This window comes from Coenobita brevimanus, chromosome 63 (assembly GCF_032717465.1).
Source record: "Coenobita brevimanus isolate Jiangsu-jjx chromosome 63, ASM3271746v2, whole genome shotgun sequence".
NCBI classification, from domain to species: Eukaryota; Metazoa; Arthropoda; class Malacostraca; order Decapoda; family Coenobitidae; genus Coenobita; species Coenobita brevimanus.
The window spans coordinates 38,305,566-38,331,809 of NC_137016.1; the positions used below are offsets into that span (position 1 = coordinate 38,305,566).

Genomic DNA, 26,244 nt, shown 5'->3' on the forward strand with positions numbered 1-26,244 from the left:
ATATTGAATACTGTCTTTTCATAGGTAAGGATAATGCTGTTTTTTTGCTGTACATTCATTATTCTCTGGCATATTGGATGTAACTGGCGATGACAGCTAAATTGACAGTACACTAGCATACAAGACATTGCACAACAGAACTCTCTAAGTGCCTGAAGTAAATAAAGACAGGAAATTGTATCATTGTTATGGAGTCCTGTAATTACTTCCATATTATTGGTTAGATCAGCTGCCCTGGCTTATGTGACTGGAGTTAAGCAGATGCCTTGGAGCACCAATGCAGTAGTGTAGAAATAGGACCAATATTTGTTACAGTATTTCTTTGTATTCAAAACTATGAATATTAGTTACAACATTTCATGGCATTTGGAACTGTGAACTGATAATATCAACTTTGAGAAAAATAATGATATAATTATTTTGGTTTTGACTGGTGGTGGTGCTTAGCAAGTTGTGCTACACTACTCTGGTGCATCTGGTTAAAGTGCACTGTCTTGTTATCTCAAAGATTGTATATAGACAGACTTTCTTAAATGCTTTGCATATGCCTTATTTTCTTCAGGACAAAATAAAAAAATGTACATATCATCATGACTTGTAGGGCCATAGGTTATGTATGGTCTAACCATTAGTAGTATTGGTCATAGAGCTGTATTTTAGATGGACTGGAAGACTGTGTAGTACTCATTTCTTATCAGTTTATCTGGCATTGTACATCTTAACATTCTTTTGTATGTTATTTAAAAAATTTTCATTGTTGACATAGTTTGCATTAGTAACAGGAAGGAATTGAGGTTAGCAGAACAAAACAGTAAGGAAGAGGTGTTATTTCTCCAAAATCACTTAGAATACAACTCATAGTTTAACATTTTAAAAGATGAATATCATGGGTGTTCAAAGCAGCAGCACTACTGTAAAATATAGCTTGCAGTGGCAGCTTGTAAATCATTATACCTAATAGGTATTTTGTTCGAGATTTGGAAAATATGAAATGTTCTTCACAACATAGGCTCATATAAGGGTAATGTACTGTAGGTCAATTTTCAGAATTATCTGTCAATTCATCATTAAACAGATTTCTTGGCAAATTCATATCACCTTTGAATTCTTTCCAGTTCTCCTAATGAACCTTGAAACACACAACTGATCTGCCTAGTAATCAGTGCCGTCACATGAGGACATCCTAGGCCAGCACCATCGTTGTAGGTAGAACTTAAATTTTAATAGGTTTTTCTTCTGTAATTTACTGTCTACCTAAAAACAAAAAGGTGTAAAAAGAAAAAAGTGACCGGTAAATTCGCAAAATAATAAACTACATTAATTAGAAAGGAACGGTGGGTTGTGCAGTCTGAAAGTTCATTAATCAGGAGTTCAACGGTCATCTAAATTTTACAAGCCCAGATTTTTTATACTCATACCTACCCTAGTTTGTTAGTTACATAATGGAACCCTAAATGTTCAGGTATTGGGCCATGAATGACTAACATTTTGATTCATCATCATCATCATCGAGACCTCCTTTCCCACCCTACAGGGTGAGGAGTAGCAGTGTCCAGACAACTCAAGTTTGCCCAGTCCAATAGGCCACACTTTCATTCACTCATCATTCAAGCCCCTGGAATCCTGGCTCTATCTGATACACCAAAAAGCTTTCACCACATTCTGTAGCTTCACATAAACCTATTAAATTACAGTTCAGTAAAGTGACATTTTTCATTTACTTTTCACTGCCTGGTTGAACAGTTGGTTGCCTGCATCTGCCTTACGAACCAAACCTTATTTGATATATGAGATGGTGGTGCAGCTGCCTTAAAGAGTTCATTAAAGCCAAAATTCAAACAGTTGAGGATGATAGAGGGGGTTTATCGCATCATGAGGACTTACTATACAGTAGTTAATTTTGTTGTGTTTACTATGACAGCCTGATTATGTTGGAGTTGCAATATAAATATGTAGTGTAGTACTGTACTTGTAAGATGACGATACATGCTTATAGTATTTCTTTTTTTATGGAGTATTGTACATAGGGCCTGCTTGAAGTATTTGTTGGGGAAAAGTAGGTGCAAATGATGGGAAATATTGTCTAGGGGCAGCCCAGTTAGTAGTGGATGTGATTCTGGAGCTGTATTCATAAACTGTTTTAGTACAAATTTCTTTTTTCAGTGCTTTTGTTGTGGTTCATACAGCTACTAAGAGCTTCAAGCCAATGCAGAGTGAATGGTAATATGAACAAGATCACAGATTAAAAATGACTTCTGGTGATTATCTTCCATGTAGACTTATATCTTGCAGAAGTCGGCAGAAATCCTTTATGAATGCAGCCGCTGGGGGGAAGTAAGAAGAGAACAGTAGAAATTTGTATGTACAGTTGTGGACATTCATAACACCTCACCCATAAGTCAGTTATGAAGCATTTATAAAACATTGGGAAATGTTTGTTCGATTCCAAAGGTTACATTGCTGGGTTTTTTGTTATCACTCACTGAGTGAAGTGAATTGATATTTATGTCCACAACACCACATTATTACCTTTGTCACCGGAAGCAGAGGAGGTTATATTTTCACTTCTTCCTGCCTGTTTACAAGACTTTTGAGGAAGTTCCATTTAACACAAGGAAGAAGTGTTAAAATTTTGGTGAACATACATCAAAGTACAAAAACATTTGTAATTCCCCCAAATAAGAGAACACATGGTGCATCGGGCTGAATGGAGAAGTACGGGATATTAACTTCCATGAAGTTTTCATAAAATTGATGCCAGACACTGTTGTACAGTTCAGCAAAAATATGTGTTCCGCTTAATGCTGTGCTAGTACTGCTGGTAATGTGGCAGATGGCATTCTGCAACAGCTAATCTTTTGCGTGCAGCGAGTTCTGTTAACGTTTTGCAAGCTGAATATAATCATAACTTGTAAGTTGGAATTGAATATCACGTTATTTATTCTTGGACATAGCAATATCATGATGGTAAAAAATAAAAAATAAAAAAATGTGCTCATGGTATCTTTTGTGCATAGTAATATTGTCTTGTTAGCCAGAATAAAGTGCAAAGTAACTGATTTGCAGCCAGACAGTTATAGAATTACCTGGCCATGAAAAGTGGAACAGCATGGGCTGACAGTTCTTGCTGGGTGTATGGATATATTAGTAAAATAGTGTTGCCTCTGGAGCTAAATTTTCCATGGCAGTAACATAGGTTCTGTGGTAATATTGTACTTTATACAGTACAGTAGTTGATACTCTCTTTTTCCTTCTTGGGTTACTGCACATGGCTATTATGTGAAGCAAATTTTTACTTGGACGACTGAAGTAAATCACGTGCTATAATGTACTTTTTAATGTTTCTTGTCATGTACATGTACTGTACAGTATACTGGCATAAAGTACCTCTGGATACCTGGTATCCAGACAAACTCTTCCATAACATAAGTATGCGATAGATTTTCATGCATAATGGTATTTTTCTACATTTTCCTGTAGTTTCTTGTTTCCAAATCATTATCTGTATCAATCAGTGTGAGGTCCATGACAGGACCAGATCTTTTGTAGGATGAAGATTTATAGCCAGAATTAACTTTTCCCCATGTTGGGCATAATACAAAATTTGATGGAATATCTAGTGGAAACAGTGGATTTTGAAGTATAAGTACAGTATGGGGTGGTCAGTATATTACATATTCCAGTTGTTGTGTGTTGCTAGGACAGCCCATTCAACTTGATTAGTGTCTTCCCTGCATCATTTTCTACTTCCTGTAACCCTTTTCATAGTTTACAGTATCTGTTTTCTATGTTCATTGATTGCTTGGTTGATTAGTAATTTCACAAAGCATCCAAATGTCTGCACTCCTTGTACCAGCAGATGGGGAGCGCGGTAGCACAGTGGTAGCGCGCTGGACTCGTAATCGGGGGATTGCGAGTTCGAGCCTCGCCCGGGCTGCCATGCTGGGAGTGGTAGCTCGCTCCTGTAACCCTAGCGGGGCTATATAGTCCAATACAGGGCTTAGCTCGGGGGAACTCCATTTCTCCCATTTTGTACCAGCAGACTGAGCTGCCCCCACAACACACTGATTGAGATACCATTATACTGTACAGTATATGAACCATTCTATATTACGTTTAGCTGTTTGTGTGTGGCAAAACCTGTATGGGTCATTGACATAAACCTGGAATGTGTGGGAATCTGTATATGTCTCTGATATAAGCCTAGAATGTGACAGTATTATTAGATGAAAGATACTAGAAACCCACCTAAGCTCACAAGAATATTAATCATGTTTGATGGCCTCATCATGTGTATATAAAGGACACTACATTAGCATTAACCCCTTTAATCTGATTACATATTTGCAATTTTTTTCTTTCCATCCTGAGATAATTATACAGTATTTAGCACAGGGAGAAATCAGGTTGTGGAAGGGTTAATTGAGTTTGTTTCCAACTTCTGAGTAAAAAATCTCTTTAAGCTGAATAAAATCATCTTGTGATATCAAAAACAAAGCTAGGAAAAAATGCTCAGGCTGAAGGGGTTAATTCAACTGTTTATGTGCTTGACTGCTGATATGAGCTATGTAACAAAGAAAGAAAAAAAAAAAAAAAAAAAAAACAATGGGTTCATTCTTATTGGACAATGTTCTTCTAGTACTTTTGGGGTATATGTACTCCGTGTGTAAATATATAAATGTACAGATTATTTGTAAGAACAAAAATACATATCTAGGGGTGAGATGATTGGGATTTTGTATATTTGTACTGTAGTTAGTAAAGTATAAGCTTTTTTACTTGTTCTTTTACATGTCTTTTCATACAGTAGGTTACATTTTATTGAGTTTTCTATTATCTGAAACTGTTAAGCATAAGACTATTTTTAGGATGTGATTAGATGCTCTGCAGAACATTAATTTCATAATAGGAAGTCCTTGTGCAACTTTTTCCTCACAATTCGTGCTTTAAGTTGAGGGAGCTGGGGACTTGGCATTATAAGTATCAGTGAAACTTTTTGTGGTATGATTTTGTAGTGTAATTAACAGGTGGGGGTTAGTGGTAGGTGGGGGCACTCATCATCCACTCACTCGATGTAGTGCTACTCTCGGGTGCCTGCTTATTCCTGACTTGTTTCTTTCTTTCCTTCCTCCATTATTTTCTCTTCCTTCTGTCTACAAGTGACTCTACACTGAATGACAAGTCAAATGGTTTCCTGTACACCGGGAAACCATTTACTATGCTGGGTGGTAATCATATAACCAAATAATGGCATCTAGTGGTTTATTGGGCAGTTAAGGCACTCCAATTGGATTGAGCCAGTGCAGGTTTATATCCAAGGGGTGGTTGGGGTTTATTGCTCAGGTAGTGCCACTCAGTGTTGCCTCATGGGGCAACACTGGAATAGATGATGAATGAATGAATGAATTAACAGTGAATAGAGAGGCTAAGGGACTGACAAGAGACCAAGCTGACTGGATGAATTTGTGCAAAGCGTATAACCAGGAATTTGGCACCCCTTTTTACTGTAAAAAATATGACAGCATTCGGATTGACTCTGTCAGATAGATGTGTGTGTCTATGTGAAGCTACTGAATGTGGTGAATTTTTTTTTTGTCCTATCTGATGGAGCCAGGATTCCGTAGGCTTGAATGATGAGTGAATGGAAGCGTGGCCCATTGAATTGGGCAAACCTAGGCTGTCTGGATGCTGCTACTCCTCAACCTGCCCTAGGATGGGAAAGGAGGTCTGGATGATGATGATGATGATGAATAGGGAGGCTGGCAGAGATCAAGCAGTATGCAGAGCTGCCGTTAGGTGACCAAGGCCAATGCATGCAAATACAGTATGTTGGAGCTTTTGTAAATGATACAACATGAATTACTGTAAAAAAAAAAGGTGAAATATAATAACCCTGCGGTAGTGCTGTCAACCACGGTATATCTCCCAAGCAGAAGCTATCCACAGTATGTTTTATATAATTTAGTTACAACACCCGTGAGCAAGAACTGTTCTGTTGCCTGTCAAATTAAAGGAAACCCTTGTTTTTGTGTTCTCAGGCTTGACTACTTTAGCCTGGTGGACTACGGGTAACTGGCCACTCCCAGAGATGTCTGTATTTTGCTGAGGATGTGTTGAATGCTTTTGTGTAGAAAGAGAGAGGTAAGAACTGCAGGTATGTTGTAGTGTGGGGGTTACAATTAAGTGAGGGCATTGTCAGTTGTTTGCAGGTTGCCTGATAGGAGGTATAGAAGGTTGGTAACATTATTTTGGCTAGGTCAACTCATGTGTTGCTCTGCAAATTTTTACACTTATTTAATCTGTTTGTGTTCCTCATTATTCCTTGCAGCTTCATACTTCCTTTTAAATTCACTAAATTCACTAGACAGCCAACCATCTCGACCTTCACTGCCTTCTCTCACCTTTGTTGTTGTGGCCCTTGACTTCTCTGGATGTGAACCAGCCTGGTGGACTGCAGGCTGAAGTCACCCCATTTGTAGCTCACTATCCTTTTAATTCTGGGGATAGAAAGGGAGATGAGGATGTTTGTATAACTGGGCAGTGGATTACTCCATTACTGTTTGGTGCCACCATGTGAAGCCATCCCTGTCCAGCACCTTCTCTCACCCTTAAATTCACTTATAGCCCACATTCAGTTACCAGTTTAGCATATACAACCATGTTACAAGCATCAGTAAATCATATTCAGTGTACTGTAGTGGATGGTCATTGTACTAGGCGGCACTGATAATTTATGCTTTATATTTCCGAGTGTCATAAGGGTAGCTAAAGCAAAGGCTGCGTCGCCACCTCCCACGGATGTGTCCCACCTCCACACACTCCTTAACACACAGGTCTACCGAGAATTAATTAGTAATTTATTCATCCTAAATTGATCGAACTACAGTTAACAAGGGTGTGTCCAACATTTCATCAACCATCTCAGCAGATTTATACTTAAATCTACTTGCCTCTGTTTGGTACTGTACTGTACTTTGTTCAGATCATTAAATTAGAACTACAGAACATTGTATTAAAGTGCACTGGAGGTGTTTTAATATAGACATGCACCCTCCTCACCTCTTGAGAGAGAGGAAGATGCGAGAGATATAGCTATTGTTAATTCTTTTTCTTAATAGTCTTGAAAAGTTAGTAATTTTTACAGTTTGCAGCAATGAAATTTGAAATAATTTCCCCCAACTAGCCTTTTATGTTTTGTCCTTACAGCAGCTCATTTCCTACATCGTTTCCTTGCCACTTCGTTACTAGCAACATATTCTAGTGTAAATTTTTTGCTACAGCTCATTGTTCGAGGAAAAGTGGCAATTTTAGGCGAAAAAACGTAAGGGCAGTTGATGGTAGCCTACATTTAAGTTGCAGATCCTTAATTAAGCCGAAAGGGTGTTCACTGATATTCTTTATGTTCAAGAGCACGTACATTCTTGTATCTGCACAATTATTTAATCAGGATTGAGAAAAGCGGCCTCATAGTTGCTAACTTTGTCTTTAAAGTGACAATTTCTAAAATCTAGCGTCGAGGAGTGTGGGTGTATTGTAGTTATTTTTCACTGATTTTGTGATATTCTTGAGACAAGCACATATTCCATTGGACTTTTTGTGTGTGGGTGATCAAAATAGCAACATTGTAGCGATTTATGAGAAATTTAGCTTTATTTGTAAACTATAGTTACAGAGAAGTCTTCATGTTGCTTGTATATCATTTTTACCCCACTCATACATCTGCCATGTACTTCAGGTCAAAATAATGAGGACACAACGATTTCTAATAGTGAACTGCTATGAACACTAATGCCTCCTGGCGTCTGGGTCGTTGTCCTCCTAGGCGCAGACGACGTAAGACAACATCGGCGGCGAGATGCTGGCGAGTTGCTCTCTCAGGGGTCTGGCTACCCTCAGGAAATCCCTCCACAGGTGCCACCCAGGGTTTACATGTCCAACCCCACACACTACCAGGCTCCGTCATGCCTTCCTAAGGCAGCTAGTCACATCAATTGATCGTAAGACTTTTGTATTCAGAGTAGCAGCAGTATTGTATTTGTAAGTGGAATACCGGTAGATTTGATATGTAGGTTGTTGGGGCATTGATTGTTTGTCCTTATTAATTTCATGCAGTAATATATATTCAGTGTGTCCAAGAGTAAACTTATTTGTTTATGAAAGCAAGGGACCGCTGACTTGGGAAGCATGTCAAGACTTGCATAACTGCAGGTGAGTTAAATATTAGAATGTTGTGAAACCAGAAGTTGAACGTGATTAATCTAGTAAGTTAGATATGCACAAATGAATGAAGAGTTTGATCAAAATTGACAGCCAAGGTGGGAGTGCTGTCATCCACTCTCTATTGTGCTGCCTTCAGCACTGAGTGACAAGCGTGATTCCTGGAACAGCCGTTGGGAAGGGAGGGGGGGAGAATTCCCCAGTATCCCTGCTTGTCATGAGTAAATGTGGTCTTTTCATCTCCAGTCCATGTCTTTCAGTCCTCTAGGATGCCACCACCAATGTCAACAAACCAAACTTGGTGTTGTGTAGTAACATTCCGCAGTATTTAGGTGACGTAAATGAATTCTACGATTACGAAAGATTAATAGAATCTCATACAGTTTCTCTGATGCTGCAGCTGAATATGGGACATAACTATGAGGGATAGTATGGCTTTATTGCGGCATGTTGTTATTGTTACTGCTGCTTAACACCAATTTCTGGTTGAGCACACCCATCAACCACAGGCAAGCAACTGCCTCCATAGGGTCATTCGTAATTCCATGCATACAGTACAACACTTACACTTTCTGGGGATTTGGCATCCCCTTGTGGTAGACATTGTATCTGCCTATCTATAGCCAGATGCCATAATCTTATAAGAAGTGTCCATTTGTCTGTGAGTTAGTGGTTGTACAGGGAGGGGCACTAACCCTCCACCAACCCACATACTGGCACAGAATGAGTGAGTTCGTTATATGGTTACCCACTGTTGTAAATGGTTTCCGGGTGTACAGGAAACCAATAGGCTTGTCACTCAGTGTGAAGCCATCTGAAAAGGAGAGTAATAAAAAGTGACAGGAAAGATGGGAAACAGAAATGTTGGAAGGTGACACAGATTGATGAAGTAAAAGAAGTAGGCAACACTACATCAAGTGAGTGGATGATGGTTGCTACCACCTACAGTGCCTCACTAATATCAGAGCAGGATCATTTCCATGGCATGATGTCGAGAACTATGGGAAGATTTGGTTCCCAGGTGGATGCCGCAACTGCTCCATCCAGGATGCAGTGCCACCACATGTAGGGTCTTTGTTATGTAATTGTTTGTATTTATCAGTAAGGTTATTCAGTTTTATGTTTTATTGTTGTAGCATAATGAGTTGCTGAATTATAGAAGCCAATTGGTATTATTTAAAGTTTACAGGTACTGTTTAAGATTGTACAGTATACTTTATTTCCATTTATTTGATTATTATCCGTTGTAGCAAGCCATGGCCTGTCTGAGGAGCAGTTGGCCATTCAGCAGCTGGCCACAGACTTTGCCATCAAGGAGATGCTGCCCAACATGGCCGAGTGGGATGAGAAGGTTAGTCACAGAATACTAATAGGGTATACACAAGTTTTGGAATCCCCAGAGTGACATGTAAACAAAGGCCCATGAACTTCTGAGTTCAGCAAATTAAGACATAATTACCATATCAGCAATGAAAAACAAAATTGGCTGGGTGGTAACCATATAACCAAATTTTGGCGCCTGGTGATTTAGTGGCTAATTATTGTGCTCCAATCGGATTGAGCTGGTGAAGGTTTATATCCAAGGGGTGGTTGGGGTTTATTGCTCACATAATGCCACTCAGGGATGAGTGAGGTTGGTCACTCTTATCTTAAATGTCAGGACCAACTGCCTAGCCCCGGGCTCCTACGCTCCTCATGGGGCAATGTAGGATTGGATGATGGATGGATGGTAGTAGTAGCAGCTGTAGTCCCAGGTTCATATGAAATGGGAACCCAGTGGACTGCAGGGGAAGTTGTCCTTCTGTGGGGGTAGTCCGTCATCCTTCTTTGGGGGGACAGGGAGGAAGCAGAGGGATAATTCTATAACCAGACAGCTCCACCACCCACCTGCTTTATATTTGTGCCACCATGTGAAGGCATCCCTCTCCAGCACCAATGAAAGAATAAAAAAAAGGCATGTAAGATGTGAGGTGCTGGTGCCACTTCATAATGCCTGACAACTGGCTAGCTATGAAGTGTTGATATGGCATATATGGGGCTTGGTATTATTGGGGGAGGCGGGACTGGTCAACTTCAATTGTGTAAACTAGAAATATATTATTTAATAATTTACCTCAATCAGATTTTTAAATCATTGCAAATCAAACTATTTCTTAAAATATTGCAAATTCACCCCTCCCCCCTTTTTTTCCTTTGAATTAGTTTAACCAGACTAAGCTCTCAGTAACAGGGCTGGCCACAATTCCCCTATTGAAAGTAGGATTTTATTCAATTCAAATATCAAATATGGTTCAAGGTAGTATCGGCATTGGGAATTAAGTAACAGTAGTAGTTGTAGAAATTTATCACCTAGGCTATGTATTACAGTGCAAAAGTTTGTGATATACTCGAGGAATAATGTTAGGAAAAAGCAGTTTTATCAGTCATAAATTGGTCACAGTTCTCTATCATACTACAGTATGAGGAATACCAGTTCTGGAATCTTGCAAATCCAAAAATGTTTAACAACATACTGATCCCATTTGTAACAGAACCTGAATGTTGAGTGAACTAAAATATGACCCATTTTTGCTGGGCATTCTGATAATAGTTCTGCTGTGTATGCTGGTGGTGATGTTTTGTATATTGTACCTCAGGAGTTCTTCCCCGTGGACACGATGCGGGCGGCAGCAGCATTGGGCTTTGGTGCCATATACGCCAGGGAAGACTACGGCGGGACAGGACTGAGCCGGTTGGATGCATCGCTGATCTTTGAGGCGCTGTCAAAAGGATGCACCTCTACCACAGCATACATCAGCATCCATAAGTAAGGCGGGTTTGAATGCCATTGTTTGTCTATGATTATCCTGGTGTTTATTTTTTTTTTTGGGGGGGGGGAATTGTAGGGGTCCCAGCCATCAATCATTGTAGTTCTACCCTTTTGTGACTAGTTAGTGGCTTTTTTTTTTTTTTTTTTACAGTTTCATCTTTAGTAATCATATAATCAACAAATGGATACAGCGTAGTCCAGTGGGTTATGATGCTCCAGTGGGATGTAGCCCATGAGGGTTTTCCAAGGGTTGGTTAGAGTACAGTTTACTACTAACATACGAGGAGAGTGATGGGTCACTTTTGCCTTAACTGTGCGACCTGAGTAGTCAGCCCTGAACTCTTACATTCCTGATGAGAACAGTAAAGGATTGAATAAATGATACTTTTTTTGTGTGTGGTGTGAGAGATAATACAAAGTCCTCAGTTTTTCTTTTGAGTTTGTCGAAATACCGTATTCAGTTTTGGGAATCTGTTTTTATTTAATTCAGCAGTTAAGATAGTTACAATACTCCTCCATTACCACTTGTAGACTACTCTTTGAGTAAGGAGGTTCCCTTGCTCCCCTTTCTAAGCTATTATCTTGAATATTATTCCAAGATATGCGTTTCCATGCTGTTTATTGCCTTTTAATGCTGACATAAATTGCACTGATAACATACCATACCAATACAGTATGAGAGAATATTAATATGCCCTATGCAGAAATAAACTTATATGAAAGGGATGCTAAGGACCTTCCATAACTGAAAATATGACCAGAGTTTTCTTGTGTATGCAGTATGTGTGCCTGGATGGTAGACCACTTTGGAAACACCTCCCAGAGAGAGCAGTGGGTCCCCCAGTTGGCATCCATGGAAAAGTTTGCATCATACTGTCTGACAGAACCCGGCTCAGGGTCAGATGCTGCCTCACTCTCCACCTCTGCCAAGAGAGATGGTGATGATCTGATCCTTAATGGCTCCAAGGTAAAGACACTGAGATGTAGAAGGACAGTTTCAGGCTGTAGTCCACCAGGTTAATGTCCTGATCAGCCAGGGGCCACTATAACTGTGTATATTAGTGTTCAGTTACAGGTGTATTAAATTATAGTGTTGGATTGAACTTCATAGACACTGTTCATTGATTTACAAGGTATGTATCAGTAACTGACATGTGATACTGTTATGTTTTATTACTGCTAAGCATTCCCCAAAATGTTTTTTGCATTGTACCACATACTGTGATCATTTAATTGCATTAATGTCTCTTATATTTTTTCATGATTATTTGGAAATACTTTGTTTTACTTTTTCCATTTTGCCATTGTCAACATTCCTTTAACCCCCTCACCCCAGTAATGTTTAGTACTGTAATGTTCTTGCTTCCACTAAATGATTTTATTCATTAGGATACATATTACAAAGTGGAAAGATCAAATGTAGGCTTCATTAGCTGTCACTGCAAGATCTCTTCCTTGAATCAGATTGCCTGGTATTAGCAAGAATAAAATAGAAAATGCATCACTGTACTGAAGGGGTTATGCATGAGGAAGTATAGAATCCCATTCATACCAAGCTTTATTAGTGAACTGTAGGCTACCTTTCCACAGTAAGAACAGCTTAGAATAAATTAACCTGGAGAATTTACTTTATGTTTTATGGGAAGTTTATTTCATTGAAGTACATTTTGATGTTCTAAAATTTCATAGTGTTAATTTCACAGTGCTAATATGTTAATTTTAAAGTTCTTCAACACCATTTGATTTTTAAAGAAATTCTTGGCTAGTGTAGCTCAGGTCTGCATGGTGGAATAATTATGCTAGGAACTTTTGAGCATTATATTGGCAGTAATGATATGCAGTATTCTGTTTTTAATTTATCGGTGCAAATGGAGAATTTTGAATGGCCACTGTTTGATGCTAAGAGCAAATGTTCATGCTTTATTAATTTCAAAGGGTTGAGTGATGGTGTACAGGGTATTGTCCATATTTTGACATTCTGTTGATACCTTTTATTTTATTTATTTATTGACTTATTTTTTCTACACCGTATCCACTTCTCTGACATTGTAGGAAATTGGGTTAGGATGATGATAGCAATACTTTCCTGTATCTTTCCTGTCAGGCATTCATCAGTGGTGGTGGTGACACAGATGTGTACCTGGTGATGTGTCGAACAGGTGGTGAAGGACCTAAGGGGATATCTTGTGTCCTGGTGGAGAAGAGCACGCCAGGTACGGGATGTTGTATTGCGTTTATTGTATTGTGACCTGTAGTAGTAGTAATCCCAGGTTCATCTGAATGTGAACCCAGTGGACTACATGCTGAAGTTTCCCTCTCTTGTAGCTCATCATCCTCTGTTTCGGGATAGGGAGGAAGTTGAGGGATGTTTGTATAACCCAGCAGCTCCACCACCCAGTTATATCAGTGACACCACATGAAGGCATCCCTGTTCACTGTCAAAGATCCCTGACCCCATTTAGCTCAGTTGGTGGCCAAATATTGTCAGATTTGGAGGATGGTTTGGATTTTAGCACATTTTTCAAACCTGATGAAGATCCATAACCTCATTCAGCTTAGTTGATGGCCAAAGGTAGTCAGGTTAGAGGATCGAATTTTATATATTGTGTTTATTTTAACCTGATGAGTATCGTAACCCCTTTGAGCTTAGTTTATGGTTAGGTATAGTGGTTGGAAAACTGATTTAACTAAAGGATGTCTGATGGTGGTTCATGGCAGATTCTGTTTGGCTGGAGGTTTTGGATGGCTGTTTTGACTACATTTATGTATGTACAGTATTTGTGAAGTATAGTGTTGGATGGAAGAGATGCAATGTTATGGAGGCTTATTATGCTGGGTGTTTGTTGTGCCTCGTTTCTTTGTGGGGGAGGTAATGAAATATAAATTTATATGGATGAGGTGGATTGTGCTTCAGCTGAAAGCTGCCAGTATGAAGTGAGGTACTGATTATGATGATGAACACTAATCACTACTGCTAGGTATGAACAGTACTTTGCCCACCCTCTCCAGTAAATCATAGTAGTTACACTGTACTATATAATGAAGTTCATAGCATTGATGGGGGTGGTAGGTATGCATTGTATTTATTACCATATGTTGAAGTAGTACTAAGTTATGTATTTTAGTATTTATTAGAGCTTACACAAGAAATAGACTGATAATATGGTATGATATATTCCATTAAGTTACCCTTTCAGTTATATTGTTGCACTCATGTATTATATTCAGCTGTAGGAAATCCTGAACAGAGTTGAAGATTCATAACTATGCACACCTTTTTTTTTTTTTTTTTTTTTTTTTTTTTTTTTTCCCAGAAAAGCACAATGCTACAATGTTAAACTCTTCACCAGTATTAACCCTTTAAACGCGGATTGTCGCGTTTGCGACGCTCGGCGAAAAGGCCATAACGGCGGATCGGCGCGTTTGCGATTCTAGTAAATTTTGAATAACCGCGGGCAAGCAGGCTCCAACTGGTATTGTCTATCAGTACCATCACCCTTTAGCTACAATTAGCATACTTTACCTTTGTACTACTGACCTCCGTTGTTGCCAAGTATCGCGTTTTTCCCCCATCCCCCCCCCCACCACGGCCCGGCCAGCCTGGCTGTGATACATGGCAGCGCTCTGAGTGCTCAGAACTGTAAATCTGCGCTCTCCTCTCACAAGCAGTTTATGCTAATAGAAAACGCTTGTTTCCCCAGTTGTAACACTAGCTTTTTTTCTCACGGTTTGCCCCTGTTAGCGTCAGTTTACCGCAGGCTTTCAAAGTGACATTATGGCGAGTTCTGGCTCTTCCAAGTCAGTGCAAGCGGCCGACAGGAACGAGAATAAAGTGGCGGGCGTAAGGCAGCATAAAAAGCGCGCCGTGGTGATCTTTTTGGAAGTAATATGATTGAAAATAATGTAGTATACATGTTTTTAGCTGTGAAAATGGAAATGTTTGTTGAGTGACGGGAAGACCGCCGCCACGGTGCATGTCGCTCGTACGCTCCGTTGATTTTAGCCTTATTTTCAGTGTTTATTGTACAAATACGGATTCCAAACTACCTTTACGTTGTAGTATAAAGTTTACCGTGACAGAATGAGGCTGTGGTAGAGGGGAAACCGGGTTGCTGGAGGTGTGAAAGTGAAGATTTGGTTACCCAACTTTGCAAGTCTCCACAAGTCCTTGGGTAGTCCACGAAGGCTCAACACCTGTCTCTGGAGAAAGCTGAATGTAAGTACTATCTGCCATACCAAGTATAATATTCTTGGGTTAATCTCTGATTTTTGGCTAATATTTTCCTACAGGTACTCAGACCGCGACACAACCCCGACACTCGGGGGGGGTCGACTGTTCACGGCCGCGTTTAAGGGGTTAATGCACTCATTTACTTTATTCAGGTGTTGGAAATCCTAGTGATAATTTTGATGAGAATTTCTATCTATCTATCTATTGCCAGATGCCTCAATCCCGTTTGGGGTGGCCACAAACAAATCGCCTCCAAGTCGCCCTGTCCCCTGCCATTTCACTGCCCTGCTCCCAACTCACACCCCCCTCTCTCATATACCTCTCCACCCCATCCCTCCATCTCCTCCTCGGCCTCCCCCTCCTTCTTCCCCCCTCCACCTCACTCACATACACTCTCTTCGTCAGTCTTTGACCCTCCATCCTCTCCACGTGGCCAGACCACCTCAGTGTGTTCCTCATAACGCTTCCTATCACATCCACATCCACACCACAACGCTCCTTTATTTCATTCGTCAGCCTGTCTCTCCATGTGACTCCACAGGCTCCTCTTAAATAACTCATTTCCACTGCTCTCACTCTTGACTTGTGTCCTTCCAACAACGTCCAAGCTTCACTTCCATACGTTAGAGTTGGTATCACAATACTGTCATGTAGTAACTTTTTCACTTCCATGCTCACTTCCCTGTTTCTTATCACTGCTTTCAAAGAACCAGCAACCTTTCTTCCCTGCTGTACCCTTTCAAGCACTTCACCCTCCAAACCTCCATCCATACTCATCACACTACCCAAGTACTTAAACGTACTCACATTTTCCAATTCCTCACCATCCAACCTCGCTGTACATTCACTGACTTCACCTCTCTCAAAGACCATCACTTTACTCTTCCCTACCTTCACCTTTAGATTCCATTTCTTACACACTCTCCCAAACTCATCCACCAAGCCTTGCAGCTCCCCTTCGTCTTCACTCAACAGCATAGTATCATCTGCAAACAACAGTACAGGGAGTTTCCAAACACTATCCTCTCTCACCAGGGCCACTCCAACATCCACTACCCTACCGTGTACCTCTTTTATTACCCCATCCATGGACAGATTGAACAACCATGGAGACATGACACATCCCTGTTTCAACCCAACTTTCAAAGAGAAAAATTCACTTAGTTCACCATCCACACGCACTGCAGCCTTCGCACCATCGTACTTACTCTTCACAGCATTCAACAAGAATTTACTGTATTAAAAACTTAGCAGGAATTGTGTAATTTTTTTTTTTTTTCTTTCTTTCTTTATTGATGGGAATTTAAGTTTGGGCAAGAAGGAAAAGACATTGGTTTTAATAATGTTTTTATCATTCTTTTACAGATAAAAGTTTGAGTTTTGGCAAGGGAGAAAAAGCTGAGTTTCTTGATGTTGTTTTTTACCTCTTTGCTGTTGTAGGTTTGAGTTTTGGCAAGAAGGAAAAGAAACTAGGTTGGAACTCGCAGCCGACCCGAATGGTAATCTTCGAGGACTGTCGTGTGCCTGCCTCAAACATCGTAGGAGTGGAGGGGCAGGGGTTCACTATAGCCATGAAGGGTCTGAATGGAGGCCGCATCAATATTGGTATGTTCATGGAATTTGTTGCTCCTCTGCTGTGACATGAACATTTTAATTTCACTTTCTATCTCTGGACACTTAGATACATCTTGAGCTGGAGATGTTAGATATGACCCCCCCCTCCCCCCCTGATGTGCATACATTTTTTTTTTTTTTTTTTTTTTTTTTTTTTTCCCACTTATTATTATTATATTCAGCCTATGCAGGCTTATTTAATTGGAGGGATAAGATACAGGTCTACCTGGTAATACAGTTTTTAATGTGACTCCTTAATAAAATCATAACTACAAGAACAAACTAAAAATATCCCACCAGATGAAGGGGATTCTTTAAAGTGTAAATGCTGTGACAATCCTTCAGTTTTTCTTAACCCCTTAAACGCGGCTGTGTACGGCCGATCCCCCCGCTGTGGCGGGGTTGTAGCGGGGTCTGAGTACCTGTGGGAAAATATTTGCCAAAAATCAGAGATTAACCCTAGAACATTAAAATTTTTATGGCATATAGTACTTACATTCAGCTTTCTCCTGAGACACATGTTGAGCCTTCGTGGACTACCAAAGGACTTGTGAAGACTTGCAAAGTTGGGTAACAAAGTCTTCACTTTCACACCTCCAGAAACCCGGTTTTCTTTCTACCACAGCCTCAATCTGTCACAGTACACTTTATACAACAATGTACAGGTTGTTTGGAATCCGTATTTGTACAATAAGCACTGAAAATAAGGCTATAATGAACGGAGTGCACGGCCGACATGCAGTGCGGCGGCGATCTTCCCGTCACTGAACACACATTTCCCTTTTCACGGCTAAAAACACGTATACAGTACTACATTATTTTCCTTCATAGTACTTCGCAAAGGTTCGCTTGTCACTATTACGGCCATAAAAATCACTGTCACTGCCAGTATTGTGAATCGGGAATGAGGAAGACCACCGCGGCGCGAGTTTATTCAGCCTTACGGCAGGCACTTTATTCTCGCTCCGGTCGGCCACTCGCACTTCATTTCTATCGCTCACTTTCACTCTAGCTGTCTGTTTTTTGCCTTATTCATCAGTGTCACTGTCCATTGTTATAAAAATAATATTTTCTACACAACAAACTGTCACTGTCAGAACATAGAATAGGAACATATGCTTTCAACTTCTTACACTGGAGTGACTGTCACTCGCAATACTTATACTATTACTATGTACAATTATTTACACAAAAAAACACTGTCCCTGTCAGTGCTTTTACAAGTACATACACTAATTTACACTCATCAGACTGTCACTGTCAGTGCGTAAAAGAAAACTAAACACTAGTATCACTGTCACTCTCAGTATTATTTCCAAGAATCTTACCCTTATTTTCAATATCTAGTCAGGCTGTGGTAGTCAAAGAAACACGGGTAAGCACAGAGGGGAATTTTGCACTCTTTGCACTGCAAGGAGGTGTGCCTAAATGTTCTGTCCTGCCTGGTAGTGTGGCTGCACACATGACACCTCCTCAGTGCTTTTCCCCTCTTGGCAGTGGCAGGCAGTGGCTCCAGGCGGTGTCGCTGAAGGTAGTCCTGACACTGTAGGCGGTCTGGAGGTGTCTGAGGGTGGCGCTTGGGACCTGATGCCAGTACCTGCCCATAACGCTGAAGCAGCTGGTAGACACAAGTCTTAGAAAATTGTCGGAGAGAGTAGTTTGCTGGCTTCCTGTTCTTGATCTTATACAGGATGAAGGCGTTCAGCATGCACATATCAATCAAGTGCAAGAACACCTTCCTGTACCAGCGACGATTCCTCCTCAGGCAGTCTATCTCTCTGATCATCATGTCAGACTTGTCCACCAGCCGCATATTGACGTTGTAGTCAATGACAGCATCAGGCTTCATCACAGGCTCGCCAGTCCTTCTGTCGACCTTCCCTGTGGCCAGCATTTCCCCCTTGTGTACTGTGGTGAGCACATTCACGACTCTCTTATCGTGCCACCTGATCGCAAGCATCTTCTCAGTTTTCTTCAGGTGCACGTCTCCCCGCTTTGATTTTTCAGCCTCGGGGAAGGCAGGGTAGTGTGCCCTATTGCTCCTGACAGTGCCACAGGATCCGACGCCGTGTTCAGAAAGGTACTTGGCGAGTTTAGGAGCTGTATAGTAATTGTCCATATACAGGACATGATTCTCGCCAAAGTACTTTTCCAATAGCACTTTCACCACAGAACCAGAGAATCCAAGGGGGTCAGTCTTGTCCAAATCGACATTGCTGGCGGTGTAAATCACGAAGTCTAAGATGAACCCCGTCTTGCAGTCGCACAGCACGAAAAACTTGATTCCAAAGCGGTGCCGTTTGCTTGGAATATACTGCACAAACCGAAGACGGCCCCTGAACAAAACCAAGGACTCATCAATCACCACTTTCTTGAAAGGGCGCAGGAACCTCGTAAACTTATCCTTGATCAAATTCAGGATTCCCCTCACTTTCCATAATGGGTCAGTTTGGGAAGGCTCATCATTGTTCGCGAAGTGAAGGTAAGTCATGAGCTGCCTAAAATGATTGCGGCTCATGTATTTATTGAAGATTGGTGTGGGGCAAAGATCGTCTGAACTCCAGTATTCCTCCAGCTTATGTTTCCAATTGTGGGGCATCAATAACATCAACCCAATAAATACAAAGAGTTCCCTGATCGTTAGAGGCACCCATGCTGCCATCCGCGACGTGGATGGCGTTGCCGGCTCACCTTCTCCTTCACGAACTGCAGCAGATTGCCCCTCATACCTGTTTGTCTCGGTACAAATCTGCTCCATTACCTCGTTGTCAAGGAAGGCCAACAGGTAGTCCAAGCATTCACCATCCCCTTGGACAGGGAAGTCAGCCTGAACTCCACACCCACTGTCATCAAAGGGCAGATCTTCCGGCACAAAATCTGAGCCCTCTGACCACACGAAGGCATCAAGAGTGCCCTGCCTAGGCTGGGAGGTGCTGGGGGCGGCGGGGGGTGAGGCAGGTCGTGTGGGAGTGGGTGAGGCAGGCGGTGAGACAGTGCGTGAGGCAGAGGCTGTCCTAGGTCATGTTGGTGTAGTGGTGGTGGTGGTGGGGAGATTAGCAGAGGGTTCAAGGTCACTCGCGGTGGCGTGACTGGCGAGTTGCCTAGTGCGAGTAACCTTATGAGCTAGCCTTACACTAGGGGACAAAGTTCTTGCCCTACTACCACAAACACTGGGCCTTCGGAAACCTCTACTACGTAAAGTCGACTGTCTGCTTCCCTTCCGAAGTGGTGAAGACGACTCTGAAGACTCAGGAGAAAGGGCAGCTGAAGAGGAGGACGAGAGAATGGGGCTGGGAGTGCGTGGCGGGCTGGCGGTGGCGTGACGTGGCGTAGGGGACAATGGCTGTGAAGCGGGGTCATCACTCCTTTTCCTCTTGGCCCCCTTTCCATATTCTAGGCCCCTTTTCACAGGAGCCTTGCCTGTTGAGGTGCTTGGCACAGAAACAGTCACTTCTGGCACCTCAGACTCAGCACTCAATTGCGTGTCCGACTCTGCCAGGCTAGACCAATCACCGACGTCACTTCCATAATCCATGGACACTTTCAATAATTCACTAGCTATTGCAGAGTCACTCAGTCCCTTAGCAGTTCCTGGTAAGGTTTTGAACGGGGTGGAGGTCACAAAACCCTTTTTCGGAGGGCTGGAAGGCACAGACTCAGAAGAGCTTGAATTCGACATGGTGTCACCTTGGAAGATTCGCGTGGACTGACTCTAAACAGGGGCAAACCGCGCGAAAAAATGCTAGTGTGACAACTGGGGAAACAAGCGTTTCCAAATAGCATAAAGTGCTTGCGAGAGGAAGGCGCAGATTGACATGTATGAGCTGTCCGCGCGCTGCCATATCGCACGACGAGGGAGGGCCGCACATCGGTGCGTGGGTGGGTAAAAAAAATGAAACTTGGCAACAACCGAGGTCAGTAGTACAAAGGTCAAGTGTGCTAAAAGTAGCTCAAGGGTGGCGGTACTGATAGACAATACCAGCTGGAGCCTGCTTGCCCGCGGTTATTCAAAATTTACTCAAATCGCAAACGCGACGATCCACCGTTATGTCCTTTGGGCCGACCGTCGCAAAAGCGACGATCCGCATTTAAGGGGTTAAACGTTTGTGGAATGCTTGTTGCTATTAAATTTGGTCAGCCTATATCCCACATTACAGATTGCAGTCAGCAATTTATATAAAAGGGCCAGACATGATCTGTCTCTAATGTGTAGTTGTATTTCAGAATCTGTAAAAAATCCTAGGCTTGCCAACTCCATCGCCATTTCCTTTTTAAGCATGTGTTCTTGATTTTCAAAGTCCATGGAGGAGGAGCAGGAGAGGTGATAGGATTTCTGCTGTCAATAGTACATCCTGCACAGCAGTGAGGGGGCAGAAGTTTACCTACTCTTTTGCTGCCTCTACATTACACTTAGGCATGTCTGTCACATTACTCCCAAACACATATCAGGGAGAGTCATCTTTGGGCAGAGAAACATACCAAGCCTCTCCCAGCTTAGAATTATGATCCAGCAGAGGAAAGTACAAAGAGATGAAATGTATCACTGTACAAAAAAATAATTTTTCACTTTACTGCATGATGTTTACCAGTCTCTTAAAGTGTAGTTGATACTGTGTTATAGAAGCATGAATATATACTACAATATATACTAGTCTGCAAAACAAGTGAGGGTTTGAATTGCCTCTAAATGATGCATTATTGACAGCTTCGTGTTCCCTGGGTGCAGCGCAGGCCAGTATAGAGGCGGCAGCAGAGCACGTCAAGATACGTAAGCAGTTCTCACAGCCTCTTGCGAGTTTTCAGGTACACAGTTCTTATTTCCGTCAGTCCATTCTGCAGTGATGCCTTGTAGTTTTTATTCATGCCGTTTATGTATTGACGGTTTTATTCAGTATAGGAGAGATTTAATGAACAATGATCAGATGATGATGATGATATACAAGCAGTTCTCAGAATTACAGTACAGTACTTGCAAGTTTTCAGGTATTGTTTGCAGTATTTTCAGTAACCTTTTCAGTATGATGATGTCTTTATTAGGTTTATTTTTGTTATTTACTGTACCATCAACTTTACTCAGCTTAGGAGACTCAAAACTGAAGAGATTTAATACAACGTTACTCCATTAACCTTTCATTTACTAAGGTGACCTAAGCAGAGCAAAATTGTCAGTTTGCATCAATAAACACATGAAAGCTGGTTCCTGTCACCGAAAGGGATAATGTTGGGTACAGGAGGAAAAAAAAAAAAAAATGTAATTTCTGCAAAACGTTTATAATGTCAGACTCCCAGATACATTTTTTGGTCATCTGTGGCTAATATCGAAACTACAGTATTTCTCTAGATCAAAATACATCATTTGCCTCGAATTGGTTAAATACGATCTCCATTAGCTCCTTATACTAGGGGATGCCTTTTGTAATTGGAAGAACTTATAAGAGACTTTGTTTGGCCATAGAAATGAACCATCTCTGTGTGATGACACACCTTATTGTCCATACTATATTCTTGCTACCATCAGATGATTTTAGCTTCAGGGTAACCTTCCAAAATGAACAGGCTGTTGAAGAATGTACTGGTACCCCTTTCTGTTTATTTTTCCATAATGAAGGGGTTAGTGATGGCTGTATGTAACCTATCCAGTTTATTCCATATCATTTTAATCTTCCTCTCGTTCTTCCACCAACTGTTGCCGTTATACTCTCGTCATCCCTCTACTTACCTTGCCTAATCTTTCTTCATATTTTCAGAATTATTAAGACCAGATTTGAATAAGAATAAAACTAGCTGTAATATTTCTTGTACACAGAACACTCAGTTCAAGCTAGCAGAGATGAGTACTGAGGTTGTGGCATCACGGCTACTGGTTCGCAATGCAGCAATGGCCCTGCAGGAGGATCACCCTGATACTGTCACACTCTGCTCCATGGCCAAGTACTATGCCACAGAGAGATGCTTCCAGGTGAGAATATGTTTAAAGTAAGTCATTGGTATACTCATATTGTGTGTCACCCATTTTGAAATTCATTTCTGATATCGACTCTCATATAGTTAAGATCATTTCAGTACTGTATTTTATATCAGTTAATGTCAGACAGTTTCATTCAATTCGGAGTGAGTATTGAAGCCTGAGGATGTTTATACTGTCACCGCTAACTCTCTATTGATTACGACAACTCGAGTATTTTAGTGCGATTAATGCCATTGTCAGATACTGTTCTGTGAAGAGAGGATTTCAGGTTAGCATATGTATACACACTAAAGAAAACATTCATTACCCTTGTGGTGTGATTCATTATGACATAGGGACAAAGGATTCAGTCTGTCTATCTATCTATCTATTGCCAGACGCCTCAATCCCGTTTGGGGTGGCCACAAACAAATCGCCTCCAAGTCGCCCTGTCCCCCGCCATTTCACTGCCCTGCTCCCAACTCACAACTCCCTCTCTCATATACCTTTCCACCCCATCCCTCCATCTCATCCTCGGCCTCCCCCTCCCTCTTCCCCCCTCCACCTCACTCACATACACTCTCTTCGTCAGTCTTTCACCCTCCATCCTCTCCACATGGCCAAACCACCTCAGTGTGTTCCTCATAACGCTTCCTATCACATCCACATCAACACCACAACGCTCCTTTATATTCTCATTTGTCAGCCTGTCTCTCCATGTGACTCCACAGGCTCCTCTTAAATAACTCATTTCCACTGCTCTCACTCTTGACTTGTGTCCTTCCAACAACGTCCAAGCTTCACTTCCATACGTTAGAGTTGGTATCACAATACTGTCATGTAGTAACTTTTTCACTTCCATGCTCACTTCCCTGTTTCTTATCACTGCTTTCAAAGAACCAGCAACCTTTCTTCCCTGCTGTACCCTTTCAAGCACTTCACCCTCCAAACCTCCATCCTTACTCATCACACTACCCAAGTACTTAAACGCACTCCCATTTTCCAGTTCCTCACCATCCAACCTCGCTGTACATTCAGAACTACTGCAAATCCCAAATGAACGCTCACTTTTACTGGTCGTTTCAGAGTTCATCACACCTAGGGGTAATGAATATTTTTTTAGTGGAAGTACATAAAGTCTGGAATGTGTGTTGGCAGAATGAACCAGATTTAAGAATGATGTGTTTTAGATTTATGCACCATTTTGTTAGGCATGCAGTAGATGGTTTCCCACTTGTGTGCTTTCTCTTTCCATGTTTTGTATTATGTCTCACCCAGTCCTTAGGTGCGAAAGAAAGTCAGGATGATAGCAGTGCTGTACAGTATATATTGTGATTATATGTGATCTCACTCCACGTTGCTGAATCATATCTCAACCTATCATTGACTTTTTTTTTTTTTTTTTTTTTTTTTTTTTTTTTTTAATATAGTGTATTTAGGTAATCAGCAACAGACTACAGTTGTGTGTAAGGTATGGGATGATGATGTTTTATTGATGAATGCCAGTTGCTTTCATAAGTTTCTGAATAGTTTATTACTGTTGTAGTTATTATTATTATCATTTATTATTACTGTTGTTGTTATTATGATTATTATTATTATTGTTATTATTATTATTATTATTATTATTATTTTTATTATTATGAGTTATTATTTTGTTGGTGTGTGTAGGTAATAAACGACGCCCTGCAGCTGTTTGGAGGGTATGGGTACCTGAAGGATTACCCAGTGCAGCAGTACCTAAGAGACTCCCGGGTCCACATGATTCTCGAAGGCACCAACGAGGTCATGCGCCTCCTCATCTCTCGTCACGTTCTCTCCGACTTGAAGTGAGGTGTGTTTCAGGGCCTGGATTCACACACAGACAATCAGTTTCCTCCAGTAACTCAGATATTGATTTTCAGGAAGAATAAGAGACATGGGAAGGTGCTACACTCTTCCACCCCTGTCCTTCCTCCAAAAACAGAAATGAGCTTATGATAAAAGCCCCTTGCAATGAAGATTTGTTTTTGCTCGTAACTAAGATTTATTTTTACAGAAGAAATGGTGAGAATCTACAATCCTTTTCCTTCCTGCTGAAACAGATCTGAATTATGAAGGGGAATTGATCATAAATATTTTTGAGAATTACACTGAAGTTCAGTGCATCTGTTGTCATGTCCTTGCCCTGACTTAAAGTGAGGTGTTTTTGTTCAGGTCTGCTCATCTCTTCCTCTCTGACTTGAAGTGAGGCATGTCATTCAAGCGTTGTAGTGCAGTATAGTACAGTAGTTCAGTTCGTACAATATATATGGAAATTTGGGCATTGGAAACTGTGCTCAGTCCCATTTAAAATACTGTATTCTTATAATAAGTTTTGTTTTCTCATTTTAAATGTATGGTCTCATATTTGTATCCATTTATACCTGTTTAAAGTATTAGGTTCACAGTAATCCCAGTGTTTTCATTGATTTACAATATGCTCATACAATGCTTTCCATGCCTTTTTCTCTAATATGTCCTTTCATTTACTTCAGGTGCAGTTTAAGGTGTCTCCATTGATCTGCCTGTCAGTAGAATCATTTATTTCAGGTGTCCATAATTTTTTAATGTAAATGAAAATGGGTATTATGATTATCAGGGCTTCACATGAGGGAATGTCTTGGGCTTTATTTTCATATAGTTCTGCCGTATTCTTACTAAAACCCAGATACCAGCTTCTGCACCTATAGACCCAGAGTGACTACCCAAGGAGTGTATACTGATAACATAATGCAGTACATCATACACAGTAGGTTAGTGAGTTATGAATGTGCATATACTCTTTAACCTTCTCAGGTTTTGAGGCTGGGTGATTCTCAAAACATCTAGTTGGTTTCGCTTGCCCCACTCACAGATTATATTGTATCCTCTTCAATCCCTTCCATCCTCCTTACATGGTCCTACCCACTCTTCCTCAACAAGCCATTAGTGTGCTGTATTGCCACGTGTGAGAACATATTGAATATGAATACACCTATTTAATTTTTATTTATTTATAGAATGGAAAACTTCATACATGGGACATATGAATATTTTAAGAAGGTTAATGTTCATTAATGATGAACAGTAGCCTAATTTAGGTCCCTACACCTCAGAGGGAGTACAGTAATGTGGGATTGGGTGTTAAAACATTTTATCGGTTACACATAATCTTTAATTCTTTGAGAAGGTATGGAGTCTCACCTTGAAATAATGTTAAAAAGTTTTTCAGGATTAGAGTGCACTGATCAAAACTAAACTATTAGCAGTGAGAGGTTAAGATCATAGTGACCTGTGAATCTTGCCCCTACTTGACATAACATCAAAGTTGAGGCAATGATATATAATATAGTACAGTAGGTATAAATTAGTGATGAGAGCCTTACACTTGTTCTACCTTTAGAAATAATTTTTTGTGCAATTTAA

At 40.9% G+C, this 26,244-nt stretch overlaps 1 protein-coding gene across 1 annotated transcript; it reads left to right on the top strand.

The window, feature by feature from the left end:
• Nucleotides 1–7,855: 7,855 nt before the first annotated feature.
• Nucleotides 7,856–24,788, top strand: LOC145404430 (isobutyryl-CoA dehydrogenase, mitochondrial-like). Its single transcript, XM_080275948.1, has 9 exons — nucleotides 7,856–7,997; nucleotides 9,468–9,568; nucleotides 10,854–11,023; nucleotides 11,807–11,993; nucleotides 13,131–13,239; nucleotides 16,698–16,862; nucleotides 21,577–21,674; nucleotides 22,678–22,830; nucleotides 24,490–24,788. Exons 1-9 carry the CDS (start codon nucleotides 7,856–7,858, stop codon nucleotides 24,649–24,651), a joined length of 1,287 nt encoding a protein of 428 aa, XP_080132074.1. The 3' UTR covers nucleotides 24,652–24,788.
• The last annotated feature ends 1,456 nt before the right edge of the window (nucleotides 24,789–26,244 follow it).

What these genes read in the sequence shown, in the direction of transcription:
- LOC145404430 (XM_080275948.1), top strand. Translation starts at nt 7,856, where the DNA reads ATGCTGGCGAGTTGCTCTCTCAGGGGTCTGGCTACCCTCAGGAAATCC. An exon ending in GCTAGTCACATCAATTGATC is followed by an intron (nt 7,998 to 9,467) that starts GTAAGACTTTTG and finishes TATCCGTTGTAG; the next exon opens with CAAGCCATGGCCTGTCTGAG. An exon ending in TGGAGGCCGCATCAATATTG is followed by an intron (nt 16,863 to 21,576) that starts GTATGTTCATGG and finishes CATTATTGACAG; the next exon opens with CTTCGTGTTCCCTGGGTGCA.